This window comes from Passer domesticus, chromosome 10 (assembly GCF_036417665.1).
Source record: "Passer domesticus isolate bPasDom1 chromosome 10, bPasDom1.hap1, whole genome shotgun sequence".
In the NCBI taxonomy this organism is placed as follows: Eukaryota; Metazoa; Chordata; class Aves; order Passeriformes; family Passeridae; genus Passer; species Passer domesticus.
In genome coordinates this window covers 7,728,002-7,741,212 of record NC_087483.1, presented here as the reverse complement: position 1 = coordinate 7,741,212, position 13,211 = coordinate 7,728,002, and the positions used below count along the sequence as shown (strand labels likewise).

At 48.5% G+C, this 13,211-nt stretch overlaps 1 protein-coding gene across 5 annotated transcripts in view; it reads right to left on the bottom strand.

Annotated features, from left to right (window-relative positions):
• Window positions 1–2,631: 2,631 nt before the first annotated feature.
• The window catches only part of FN1 (fibronectin 1), a 51,565-nt gene continuing 40,985 nt past the window's right edge, over window positions 2,632–13,211 (bottom strand). For 4 of the 5 annotated variants that reach the window (XM_064433583.1, XM_064433585.1, XM_064433586.1 and 1 more), the window contains 13 exons: window positions 12,673–12,860; window positions 11,519–11,606; window positions 11,172–11,348; window positions 10,858–10,947; window positions 10,485–10,664; window positions 9,866–9,955; window positions 8,610–9,076; window positions 7,949–8,087; window positions 6,919–7,083; window positions 5,740–5,865; window positions 5,087–5,193; window positions 4,466–4,576; window positions 3,312–4,184 (listed from right to left, as the gene is read on the bottom strand). In XM_064433583.1, the coding sequence (XP_064289653.1) occupies window positions 4,110–4,184; window positions 4,466–4,576; window positions 5,087–5,193; window positions 5,740–5,865; window positions 6,919–7,083; window positions 7,949–8,087; window positions 8,610–9,076; window positions 9,866–9,955; window positions 10,485–10,664; window positions 10,858–10,947; window positions 11,172–11,348; window positions 11,519–11,606; window positions 12,673–12,860 (2,003 nt within the window). In that variant the 3' untranslated portion in view covers window positions 3,312–4,109. Of the gene's footprint in view, window positions 3,269–3,311; window positions 4,185–4,465; window positions 4,577–5,086; window positions 5,194–5,739; window positions 5,866–6,918; window positions 7,084–7,948; window positions 8,088–8,609; window positions 9,077–9,865; window positions 9,956–10,484; window positions 10,665–10,857; window positions 10,948–11,171; window positions 11,349–11,518; window positions 11,607–12,672; window positions 12,861–13,211 lie in introns of those variants that run through there. The other variant, XM_064433584.1, reaches the window with a different exon arrangement.

Sequence of the window (13,211 nt, the reverse complement as noted above, 5' to 3'; positions counted from 1 at the left end):
ACTGTACTAATTCAATAGAGGGCCTGTGGAGTGGTGTGAAAGCCTGGCTTCTGCTCTCATGGAACTGATAAAGACCTGCATTGTCCTGACAAGTTGAGTCAGCAGGTACTTCTAATCCATTATCTTCTTCCCTGGGAGGAGAGGGGAGCAGCTCCTTTGCACGAGGCACTCTGGGGTTTGGTGCTCCGAGTCCTGCCCTACACTCTGTGCCTTGCCAGTGCTTTCTCCAAGGTACAAGACCCATTGACAGGCCTGTCCCCGTACTGGGAGCAGAGCAGAGTTCAGAGGCTGGAACGGGGAAGTGTCTGGAGCCACTTCCTTCTCTGCTGTCTGCAGTTTGCATTAAGCAGATTTGAACTTAAGTCTGGGAAAAAGCAAAGTGAGGATGTGGAGCACAGTGAGAGAAGTGCAGGATGAGCCCAGACACATTTTTGCTGGCAATCCCTGTGCCGGTTTCAAAGGGATTTCTCTTTTTGGTTCAATTTTATAAAATCTGTTCAGTTTTGCCCAAGAGCAGCCCAGAGTTTTTCAATAAACACTTCTGTGGGCTCAGCTCTCAGCTGGTGCAGAGCAGGGAGTGTGCACTGTGTCCTTGGCCCAAACAGGGCTGCCCAGGTGGGAGATGGACCTGGGAGAGGGGAAATCTGGGGGTGCTGCTGACTTGCTGTGACTGTGGCCATGGATTTTGTTTTACCTGCTTGTCTGTTTGATCCAGACTGGTTCAAATGGAGCAAAACAAAGAGACACTTCCTAGGTGAGTTATTTAAGGTACCACGGTCCACACACCAGTTTTCCTTTAACAGTCATTCCCCCTGACCCTGCTCCAGTCTGAAAGGGAGCAAAGTCCTCTCTTTTCTGATCTCTACAATGGATCATTTTGTCTTTTCTGATCTCTACAATGGATTATTTCCAAGTGACTGCATGAGACCAACAGGGTAGAGAGCATTCTACTTTTTTGGCATAGATTAAGACTGCAATCCAAAATAAAAATTGTCCATTTCTTCCTTTGCTGTGCTAACCCCAACCCTGGCTTCTGTCTGTTTTCTGTGCTGTTGCTTCCAGTAAATTGTCATTGCTTGCAGTTTTACTTTAAAAGTTGGGGTTTGAGACTCTTCCAAAGATGGGAGTCCACAATGTTCCTTGCATGTCTTCTGTGTCCTGCTGTTGTGGCTGCAGCTGGCACAGACCCTGCTGTGAGTTCTCCGGGGAATCCCTCTGTCCATTCTTTACCTGCATCCTCTATAGCACTGGCTGAAACAGGCTGGCAGTAAGAATCTGGCAGCTCCTTCTCTGTGTATTCCCCTGCTCCCTTGTTTGCTGTCCTTGGGGCACTGTTTGTTTTGCTGAAGGCAGTTAATAGGTACTGATCTCCAGCTGAGATCTGCAGGAGATAGGAAATGTCCACCTCAGCTGATACTCTGCAGGACCTGCCTGCTGTGCCTGTGGTAAGGTTAAAGGACAGGCAGGAGTTGTCAGAGGGGTGAAATTGGATTGTTTGATGTCCCAAACAAGAGCTCTTGATGATCCTGCCTCACTTGAGTGGATAAAGGTTGATAAAAATCTCTGGTCTGGTTCCAGGTGTGACTTCACAGAAATGTCTGTGGGAGTGACAATTTCACCTAGCCTGGCACCTTCCCCCTGAGGGAAGCTTCCCCTGCAGCTGTGGGAGGGGTTGTAGGGAAGGGCTGTGGTGGTCTCAAGGTGTCCCTCCTGATGTGTGCTGCTTTTGGATGTTTGCAGGGATTAAAAGCACACTGTGTGCTCTGCTTGGTGTCATTTCCCAGAAGGAAGGGAACGTGGGGAATGTCCCTTCAGCTGATGTGTCCCGAGGAGCAGCTGCTGCCAGGCTGGGATTTGCACTGTCACCTGTGGCACCTTGCCCCTGGCATGTCCTGTGCTGCCAGGGCAACAGCTCCCAAAATGTGGATGTGAACAGGATCATTCTGGGCCTTGGCAGCCAGTAACAGAGGGGTTTTGTTTTCTTCTTCAGCCACCCAGGGACTTTTCCCTGGAGTAGAGAGCCTGGATCTGGTTGTTCCTGAGCTCTACCCACAGCTGAGCAGACAAGTCCTGTGGAGATGTGCCTCCTGTTCTGGAAAAGAACTGCCAAGGGCTTAAATTCTGCAGACAAACCTCTACAGAGAGCTTGGGGAAAAGTGCTGTTTAAATGATTTTATCTTGAAATGCTCCCTGTGGGCAGGGGAGATGTTTGCTGCTGGTGCAAGAGATGTGGCAGAGGAGAGGAGGCGGGCTCTGACTCCAGTGTGTTGGTGAATTATTTAGTGACAAAGTGACTATGAAAGGATCACTGCAGAGTTGTTCTCTGGTCCCTCACTTGGGAAAACCAATCTGGTTTAATGGGAAATGACCCCTCTGTGTCTCTGTCTGGGCCAGTTTTAGCTCTCAGGTATTTTTAGGGACATGTTTGGCTTTTGAGCACGGGTGGGGTAGAACTGACGGCTGCTGCAATCATCCTACTCTTTGCAGAGGTTTGGGGTGCTCTGTAGATAGCAATCCCTGAGGGCAGCTGCCACAGGTCAAGAAGGCAAAAGGAGTTTTCAGGTGATGCTTTATTGGGTGCAGAGAATGCCAGTGCCTGGAGCAGTACAGTGCGTGTGCAGCCGAGGGGAGGGGGCTCAGCAGTCCTGACAGCACCTGGCCTCTCCTGCCTTGGCAAAGGCTGCACAGGTCCTGGCAGAGCAAGCAAAGGGACTCACTGCTGGCTTGGGTCGCTCAGCAACAGGGTTGTGAGGAGCATTTTGTTTACCTCCCTCCCCACCATGAGGTAGAAGCACAGGAGACAGGGGGCTGTGCCTGTAACAGCCAGGCTCAGACCCAGCTGGTGCCTGGCTCCTGCTGGGTTTTGAAGCTTTGGACACATTGAAATTCACAGGTTTGGACTGTCTCACTAATTCTGGCACCTCGGCTACTGAAAGCTTATTGAATTCCAGGTGTGGAATGAGCTGTAGATCAGTTCATGTGCGAAGCAGGGGCTGTTTGCCTTTCCCTCCCTTGCCCTGTTGCCCCAAAGCAAGCCTGTGCTCCTGTCCATGCCATACCTACCACTGTCTGTGCTCTACGGGGCAGGGGTGCAGCTGGAAGCCTTTGATTAACAAACTGCTCTACCAATATTCTCTCCAGGTTTACTTCACTCTTCTTGGGGGTGTTTGTTCCATCTCGTGTCAAGGCAATGTTACTCCAGCTCTGAATCATCCCGCTCAGAATTATCCACCTCAGAATAATCCAGCTGAGGATAATCATCTTCATCCTAAATTCCACGGCAGCAAAGAGAATCACTTAAACTATATATCTGGTTTGTAAATCTTTTTATTAAAAGAGTTGGTTTTTTTTTTCTTTTCCACAGTAGTAAAGCTTTGGCACTTACAGTATAAAAATAATCACTGATCATAATTACACCAAATTCCTCTTTTGTCAACTGCATACTAAGTGTCTTCCATACATTTTATTCCCATATAAAAACACTTGAAGGTCAGGGGAACAAAACTGATAAATAACAGTATGAGATATAAAGATACAGCTAGAAAAATACTAGGATCATCAAGAAAGAATTAGGACTGTGCATATTTTAAATATCACAGTGATTGGATTTGCTGTTCCTATCTTATTGCTGGCTGCACGCTTATGTGAAAGCAGAAGTGTTTGGTGGACTTTCCTATCCCTAAACCTCAGTATTGTTGTACTCAAATGTTCTTGCATAGCACGGGAACCTTGAATTTCTACACCCTCCCTCCCCATCAGTATTTTGATCCCCCACCAAATTTGTGATTTACAACCTCTCCCCCTCCTCCCCTTCTTTTTTTTTTTTTTACTTGCCCGCTTTAAATTTGAAAATATTGACTGGAATTCAACCCTTTGAGCAAAACCAAGACAATCGCTATCAATCATGAGAAAAGTCTGAAACACTCCAAGAGTGGCGCTTGGAGAAGCTGTGAGTTGAGCTTAAGCTGGGAAAATGGCTCCAGAGCAGGGGGCCATTCTCACTAGATGCAGTTTTGCTAGCATCACTCCAGTTTGGATGGTAACGTGGCACATAGGGGTTTACACTTTGGTTTGTCTGTTGCCATGGCCGCAAGCAGTCCCGCTGGATGTTACTTTCCCCGTGGATGTTGTGTGTCTGCCTGTACATCTAGGGGCATGAAACACTCAATGGGGCAGTTGACGTTCTGTCGGGAGGGAAGGAAATCAGTTAGAGCTCTGTCCCGGGTGCGGTTTGTGCTGGGAGCTGCTGTTTCCCAGCACAAAGCACACAGCTGGAAATCTCTCCATGCACTACTGCCTCAGAGCATGCATCGAGGCCCTGCTGGGGCTGTGTGTGTGGGGGGTGAGCTCAAGCAGGTGTGTGTGTGTGCTGGGGCTGCCATGCACTGCTGGGGAGCACCGACCCGCAGCCACCCCGCCGCCGGTGCCACGCTCAGGAGGGGCACGGAAGGGAAGCTGTACTCACAGTGTTGGTGGCCTGGTGGTACCTCTGGGTGAACTGCGTGTAGGTGTGGCCAGCAGAGCCTTCGGGGGCCACCTCCACGCTGGGCCTGCGGCAGTTGTCACAGCGCCAGCCCTGCGGGGACAGAACGGGCCCTCAGTGCCGTGGCCAGGAGCTGACAGGGCTCACAGCATCCCAGACTGGGAGGGAGCCTAAAGCTCATCCCATTCCACTCCCTGCCATGGGCAGGGACACCTGCCACTGTCCCAGGATGCTCCAAGCCCCATCCACCTGGCATTGGACACTTCCAGGGATCCAGGAGCAGCCACAGCTTCTCTGGGAAACCCGTCCCAGGCCCTCACCACCCCCACAGGGAAGAACTTCTTCCTGATATCCAATCTAAATCTACTCTCCTTCAGCTTAAAGCCATCAATTCATGATCATTCATACATGAGGCTAGAGCCAGCAGCACCCGTGAGGCTGCTCCTGTGTTACACCACACAGGCACCAATGCAAGTACTGCAGCTCTGATTACTTCTCTCCTTATCTGGGCCCATTTTGGCCCCTTCCATGACCTGAAACCCTGCTAAGTGCAGCCCAGCACAGCCTCCCCTGTGTCCCACATAACCCCCCCCTCCTGCTCACCTGCTGTCCTCCGTAACAAGTGCAGGAGCAGATGGCCCCAAAGTACTCCTTCTGCCACTGCTCCCCAACGTGGTACATCTTGCCGTCGTCATAGCACGTGGTCTCATCTGTGGAGGCACAGGCAGAGCTCAGCTGCAGGCCTGGGCCTGGCTTTAGGCATTCTCCAAGCAGCCTGGGGAAGCGTGCTGCCCTGGTCTGAGCAGAGGCTCCCTGGCTGGCAGGGGAACATCAGACATGTTCACAGCCCTCCAGACACTTCAACCTACAGCAGGGGGGTATTTTCCTGACATGAGCACTGCAGTTTAAGTCACAGTGTGAAGGCCAGAGGAGCTTGAGGTGACAGGCCCTGCAGGGAAGTCCAGCTGGGGCAATCCACCCCTCTGAGACAGTGACACATCCCTGGTGTGCAGCTCCAGGGCCAGAGGCAGGCAGGTGCTCAGTGTGCTCTGACCTGAGCTAACAAAAGGTTTTCTCCTTTTCAAGCTCAGGAATGTGAGATTTATGCCTTCATCTCCTGTGAGAACAGACTGAAGCTGTCACCACTTCAGCCTGAACCAGACACACTGACAGTCTGCTTGTTCCCTGGCAGGACAGAGCTGAGATGCTGGGATTTGCTGAAGGAGAGCTCAGACTAACAGCACAAAGACACTTACGAGGTTCACACTTGAATTCTCCTTTTCCATTCCCAAGGCAGGTGCAGCTCATCATCTGGCCATTCTCCCCTTGCCTGTCCCACTTCTCCCCAATCTTGTAGTTAACTCCATTGTCATGGCACCACTCTGGAGAAGGCAGGGGAACAAGAATCAGGAGTTATCCCACATGCAGCAGGAAGGAAAGAGCTTGGCATTGTCTCAGGAAAGGCAGGAGAAAGAATCTTCTCAGCTCATCTAAGTCCCAAGGAGGAAATGGGTTCAGCTCCTGCAGTTTTTAACTGCTGAAGGCTGTTTCAGCTCTGGAAAATGTGTAGAGGCTCTTGGGAAAAAAGTAGGATGTGATAAAGAGTGGGGAGAGGCGGTTTGGTTCATAGGAGATGAAAAGAAATTAAAAGGAATTAAGAGATGTGGGGCAGGAAAGGAGAGAAAAATATTTAAATGCTCTTTTTTGTGCAAATACCCAGCATAAAATTTACCACAATCTCACAAAACAGCATGGGTAAGCCATGTGTATCAAATAATGAAACATAAATATTAATCCTGTAAAATAAGCATCTTTTCCTGTAAAATTAAGTGTCTATACACAGACTCCTCTGAATCTATGCAAATTGCAGAAATACTCTCTCTGCTGAGCTTATTTCACAATTTAAAAGCCTAATTTCAATTAGCTGGGTATATGTTGTGTTAAACTGCTCAATCACAGCCTTTTGTTCCATTCCCTTATGTCAAGTTGGATTTTTTTTTTCCCATGTAAACCACACAGTTCTGCAAAGAATAAAACTTAATGCCCTGGGCAGAAGTGCTAGAAAAATTAGAAAACTGGTTTTGCAAGCTGCTTTGCAAAGGCTGCCTGCAATGCAAACCATATTTATTGTAATACCAGCACTGGCTGTAATACCCACTGAAATCCACACTTTCCCATATTACCTAGACATGTGTGGCAAGGTAAAAATGTCTCTTATCTATACAATACTGATTGTTGCTGATGGCAATTCTAGATCAGCTGCAAAGCTCAGAGGCAACCAAAGTTTTCCATCACTTCTCACGATGCAAAACACCGCTTTGGTTTAAAGATCCTGCCTTCATTTGCATCATGTTTGGGTCAGGCTGAGTCTGTCAAACATGCCACTGCTGCTGGGGGAGAGTGGGGATGGGGATGGTTAAGAGCAAGCTACTCACTAGAAGAGTCACATCTGAAATGGCCACTGCCAAAGCCTAAACACTGGCACCAGAGCTTAAAGCCAGTATCAGATAAGCGCTCCCATTCCTCGCCAATGGAATAGAAGGAGCCAGTGTAAGTATCAAAGCAGGTGTCGTCAGCTGGCTGATTTAGTCCTTCAGACACTGGAACAGAAAGAGAAGAAACAGGCATCACAACCAGCAGTGGGAACTGCTGAAAGACAGGCTGGTTTTCAGTGAATACACACGTTTTTCTTCTTGTAATATCCTGCCAGTAATGGAGCTACCCCATGGGCATACACTTGATGGTTGTCAGCAGCCCAGCTCCCTGTGATTTATTTTCCATTTGCATGTGTCAGAGCAGTTGAATGGTAAAAAAACTGACATGAAGGCTATTTTCATTTTCATTTGCCAAGTTTGAAGCAAGTATGAGTTTTTGCATTTGCTGCTGGTGAGCAACAACCTGACTCTGGCCTGTCTTTAGGAGAAAAGGTGCTGTAAGGTGCTGAGGAACAGCAGGGGGGTGGTAGCTGCATGTGCACCTTTTTGGGGTGCTGCAGGTTCTGTGTCATGGCAGGGGGATGGGAGATGGAGAGCAGACCCTGTGGTTGGGCAGGGATGGGTCACCTTAGGTGTGTGCCTTGGCTGGTGGGTGCTTTACAACCACCAGTTCAGGGTGTGATGATCAGGGTCAAGAGCTGATGGTGCAGTCTGTGACAGATACATGACTCCCTTTAAGCAAAGCAAATACCACACCTGCCTTGGGGTGTGTCTGCAGCCTCAAGGCACACTCTCTGTGCTTGCACAGCAGCTCAGGACAGCTCTCATCCCACCATCAGTGTGTGTCAGTTATCCAAAACCAGAGGACCTCACAAATCACTTGTCCCAATGTCCTGCTAGGAACTGTCCTTGTCAGAAGCTTCTTTTCTGAACTTTTGTCAAGCTTGGGCACCAGGTAGGTGACCCTGAGTAAGGGGAATGAGGCAGGGGCTGTACAGGTTCAGCCAGGCTCCCTGAGGCTGTTCCTTACCAGTATTGCCAACTGTGACCACCTCCTCCAGCACCTTCTGTCTCCGGTGGTCCTTCAGGGCTTCCACTATGATGTTGTAGGTGGCCCCTCTTGTGAGACCCTTGAGTGTGGCGCTAGAGGAAGTGCCAGGAACCCTGAACTGCAACGAGAGACAATGCCAGGTCACCAGAAAGGTGGGAGGGAATAGCCTTTAGGTGTTACCTCTCTCATAGGAAAGACAGGGTGTTTAGGATGACCCTTATGCTCTGTACCATGATGGAGCCAGACCACTCCCCTTAGATACTCTGAGAACTTCAAACAACACCAAATTAAACTTGGCTACTCTGGACTATGGATCACAAGGGGTTAATTTTGCCATTTCAAGGAAACCAAGGGAGACTTCATAGTAAGAGTGCTGTAGCTTGGAGAAGCAGCACCTCAATCTCTGAAACTCCCACTCAGCTTGCTGCCCTCTTCCCTGATGAAACATCACTGCTGACAGCATTTCAAACTTTTCTGGTTTTGCAGTTTTATCCTGCAGCCTTTTCCATAAAGGAGATGAGGCTTTCACCCATCCTGCTCTCAGCTACGTGTTAAACAGACTCCTAATGCTAATTCCTGCCACTCCCTTAGCACAGCAAAGGTGCTGAGAGACCCAGGTGAGGCTTCCCCACGCCGTTACCTGCAGAGTGTCCTCGTCCTGGCTGACGGGCTGGCAGGAGATGATGTACTCGGAGCTCTCCAGCAGCGGCCTCCAGGAGATGGTGGTCTGGGACAGGGCCTCCTGGCCCGCGCTGTCGTTGCGCCGGGGCCCGCGCGAGTGCGGGTACGAGGGCTCCACCACGATGGGCACCTGGTAGCCCGGGATCTCGATGGCCTCGTCCACGCTGGGCAGCGGCTGCCGCGAGCCCGGCCGCAGCGGAGCGGCCGTGGTGGGCCCGGGCCGCCTGTAGCCGTGCTCCTCGAAGAAGATTTGCTGGCCCTGGTGTCCCACTGTCTGCGGGTGCCCAGAGGAGCCTGGAAGTTGGATACCGTTGCCATTGTCATACCTGTTGTTGGTGAGGTAAGGGGTCCTCTCGTCAATGGAAGGCACGTCCAGGATGTCGGGCTGGTTGGGGTGTGGCCTGCTGATCAGCGTGGGGAGCTCATCTGGCCAAAGAAAGGTTAGAGGACATCAAGCAAAGCAACAATGGCAAATCAAACAGCTGCGTTACACCACTCCAAGCATCAAATTTTAGCAATTACCCCAAGATGCAACACACTTTTTATGACCTTGCACTGATTGTAAAGGTAATTTCCCTCTCTGTCTTTCACACATAGCCATAAGAAGTGTGTTGGTATGAAATTTTCATACAGCTGAGCGACACTTTTGAACACTGCAACCCAAAGAAGCCACCACCACTGCCCAAACTGAGAAGGAATGATTGCAAGAGATAGTTGCAGGTTATCACTTTAAGAGGAATCATTGGTGAGCAGGAAAAAAATTGCTCCTTGATCATATGTGGATGTCCAGCTGGTATTTTGCTTGCTATAGGTCAATCCTGTACTGTGAAAGTTGCAATGTAAGAGGAATGCAACAAGCAACAAATTGAATGGATTATGCATTTGACACCAAGTGTTAGACAATCATGTTAACCCTGATTTAACTATCCATTAGGTACCCAAGCAAGATTCATCATGCACACTGTTCTGTTGCTAGTGTTCAAACACGGGTAAGTGTTATTAATATAAATTTAGAAGTGTACCTCCTGCATCCTTAGAAAGGCTTTGTAAAGAGGTTTTCCTATTTGACTCAAAGAAAAGGTGTGTGTGAATGGGATATTTTTAAAAACGTTATTATTTCAGTCCTCCACACGTGTCCTTCAATGTCTTTCACACTGTATTCCCCAAGTGGAAGCTCTCTCCTGTTGGCACAAACAGTCCAGAGCTTTGTTTTACCTGTCCTTTTTCTGCCAACCAGTGGTTCACTCTTCTGACTGTTCTTCACAGCAATGATGTAGATGATGTATTCAGTGCCAGGTTCCAAACCTAGGGAGGGAGGAAGGGCAATTTTAGACTTGAGTTGCTTTTCTTTTATGATTATGAGTGAGAACTAAGGCAGAATGACAGGTGGGCATGGCTACAGTATTGGGTAGGTGCATTTCACACCCGAGGTTTTCAGGACAGAGTTCAGGCTCCTGTTCCTCAGAGCAAGTTTGCAGTCTGACCATATCAGCTGGGATCATGGACCCAAACATAAGGGATCTTTAGCACATGTAACTGGTGGGTGCCAGAATCAGGGGCTTTTTTTCCTTGAAAGAACAACAGTTGTGGTGACAGTGGAAACAAGCACCAGACTGTTCAAATGGGGTGGTTGTTCTGATCAGTGAAGTGCAATGTGTTTGGAGGACAGGTGTGCTTACAGGACCACTCTCTTGTACTGGAAACCACAATAAATGAACACAATTTTCTGCCTATTAGCTAATCATCAATGCATTTTATAATTAGGCCTTCCCCCTCCCTCTCTCTTGAAACTCAAATGTTTCAGGTGAAGAGCTCCCAGACAAAGCAGAGTTACCAGTAATGGTAGCCTCGGTGGTGCCGGGCCGGGGCCGAGGCAAGACCTCCTTGACTGGTGAGCCAGGTTTCTCATATCTGATGATGTAGCCCGTGATCTTGGCTCGGGGAGGCTGCCAGGTGGCCAGCAGGGAGTTGCTCGTGGTTGTAAGGAAGCGTAGGTTAGAAGGAGCATCGATAGCTGGGTGGAAACAAAAAGGGTTTAACAAGTCAAATGCAGAAAAAACCAGCATATTGTTCACCTGAGCTACACCTGCTTGACACCCTCTAAGCCACAGGGAATATTAAATGTGGTCAGATATAAACAACTCCTAACTGGCCACATGTGATTGCTGTGTGTTAACATGAGCAAAAAGGTCAGACAAGATCATTACCAGTGGAGGCATCCAGTACCACCGGGGAGCTGCGTGCATTCTCGTTCAGAGTGTACAGGTAGATCTTGTAGTCAGTGCCAGGCTGCAAGCCTAAAATGAGGTTGAAACACAAATGTTAGCTAAGGAGAGGAAGCCACCTAAGATGGTCACCAGAAGGTCTTTCAATAACCTCTTCTTGGAGCCTAGTCTTGATGCCTCAGGTATTTTTCCCATCTTTTGTCCTATAGTATTTCTCATCAAGGATATTAAATTCCAAAACAAGAACCCAGTGTACTTCCTGATGTGACCCTGGAGCTGCAGAAGCCCTCACTTACCAGTGATAGTGTAACTCCTGAGCTCAGGGCTGATGGTCCTCTGGATGGGGTTCTGGCCGCCTGCAGGGACAGCTTCCACCAGGAAGCCAGTGATGGTCTCAGTCTTGGTCCTCCAGGTGATGGTGATGGTTGTCTCGGTGACATCTGTCACCCGGGGCCTGCGAGGGGGACTCACATCTGCACACAAGGCAAAGGGTCCTCTCAGTACAGTGGGGACTGGCAAGCTTACCAGCCAAGGGTTGGTGCAGCCTGGGATGGGCTTTGGACAGAGCCCCACTTTGGGCACAGCTCCTGTCCTCTGCACCCACACAGCACTAAGTGGTCATTTGGGGAGGTTCACCACTCACTTTCAAGGGTTGTGACCACGCCCTGGGCTGGTCTGCTGGTCAGGGAGTCCTTCAGGGCATACACACTCACTTCATACTTGGTTGCTACCTAGAATGGACAGAGTTGTACCATGTTAAGAGAAAGGACCTGGCACAGGGGGAAATATTCCTGCCCTCAGTCAGTATTTGGTGGAGCCATGTTTCTCAGTCACCACTTACTGAAACATGAAACCTTGAAATAAATTGGAGAAGAACTGATGGGATAATTCTAATTATTTCCAGGTGGAATAAAATAGTAGGCACAGACCCTGACACACTGTGCACACGTGCACACTCAGGAGCAGAAGAAATCCTGGAAGAAGCTTATTTATCACCCCTCATTTTAAAATCTGTGCTTCAAAGCTGATTCTTCAGAGAAACTCTAATTTCCCCTCCTATTTTTCCCAGGGTTAATGGATGCCATTTGCTATGATAAAGAATAAAATAATGTGAATAAAAGATAATTGTGAATGTAACAGCATGGAGAGGTGGGGGGGTGTCTTTGGCTGCATCAGACCATGGGTCCATTTAGATGAGAATGTTTTTTAAGGCTCATTTTTGAAAATGATTCATAAAACTCCTTAAAAACAGATCAGTAGCTTTTTAAGATTGCAGGAACCATAAAAGCAGTTATTTTCAGCCTTCTCCAGTTCAGGAACTCCTGAAATGCTTCCAGTGGAGAAGATGGCTATATAGCAAATTTAAGCCTACTCACAAAAGACTTGTATTTTTAACTTATATTTTGCAGATGTCTTAAAAATGGGCAATAGACTGCCAGAGCTCCCATATCACAGCGTGAAATCTCTGCGTTAGATCACTTTATCTGACCTCTTTTGTGAAAGATGAGTAAAAGCATTTTGCTGGGTTACTCTTGATTGTGAACCTGGTAATTTGCATTTGATTAGGCATCCAGTCTCTCTGTGCTAGATGAGGAAGGGGGTAGAATGCAGCTTCAGCAGGCCAATTACTTGCCTTTTAAAAAACCTACACTGCTGAGTAGCTGCAGGCTGACTTGCCATGAGCTTCAGAGCCAGACCCTTAGGAGCTGCAATGATCTACTCCAACTGAAGCTCCTGACACAGGAATCTGAAATTTCTTCAAAAATCTACTTCCCACAACACAAAGAAAAAAGTTACCATCAGGCCAGACACGACTGCAGATGTGCTGTCCGGAGAAAGGTTGATTTCTTTCATAGGGCCAGTCTTTTCCTTGGGGTTCACTCTGACTCTGTAGCCAGTGAGGCGGACGTTGGGTGCATTCCAGTTGATGGTGAGACTGGTGGGAGTTACCTGAGTGAACTTCAGGTTTGTTGGAGGTGGAATTGCTGCAAAAATCCAGACAAGCACATGGTTACTTTAAAAAAAAAGACAGCTGGGTAAGACAGAATTCTCTTCTGAACATGAGACAGGTTTAGGCCAGGAAAGTGGAGTGCCTTGTGCAAACACAGGCATAAAGCACCCTGGGAGGGGACACATTGCTCAGCAGGAGATTCTCAAATCTACAGAAACACTTTTCAGCAGAAATAAGGAGATATCAATGCTTCAACCCTCAAATAAAATGAGCAGTGACATTTGTTGTGATAGAAGGTAAAGGCTTGGGAAGGTGCTTAAATCTCTAGCAGGCCAGGCTGTTTTAATTATTCTACCAGTCTCTGCTTTTCATCACACAGCTCACG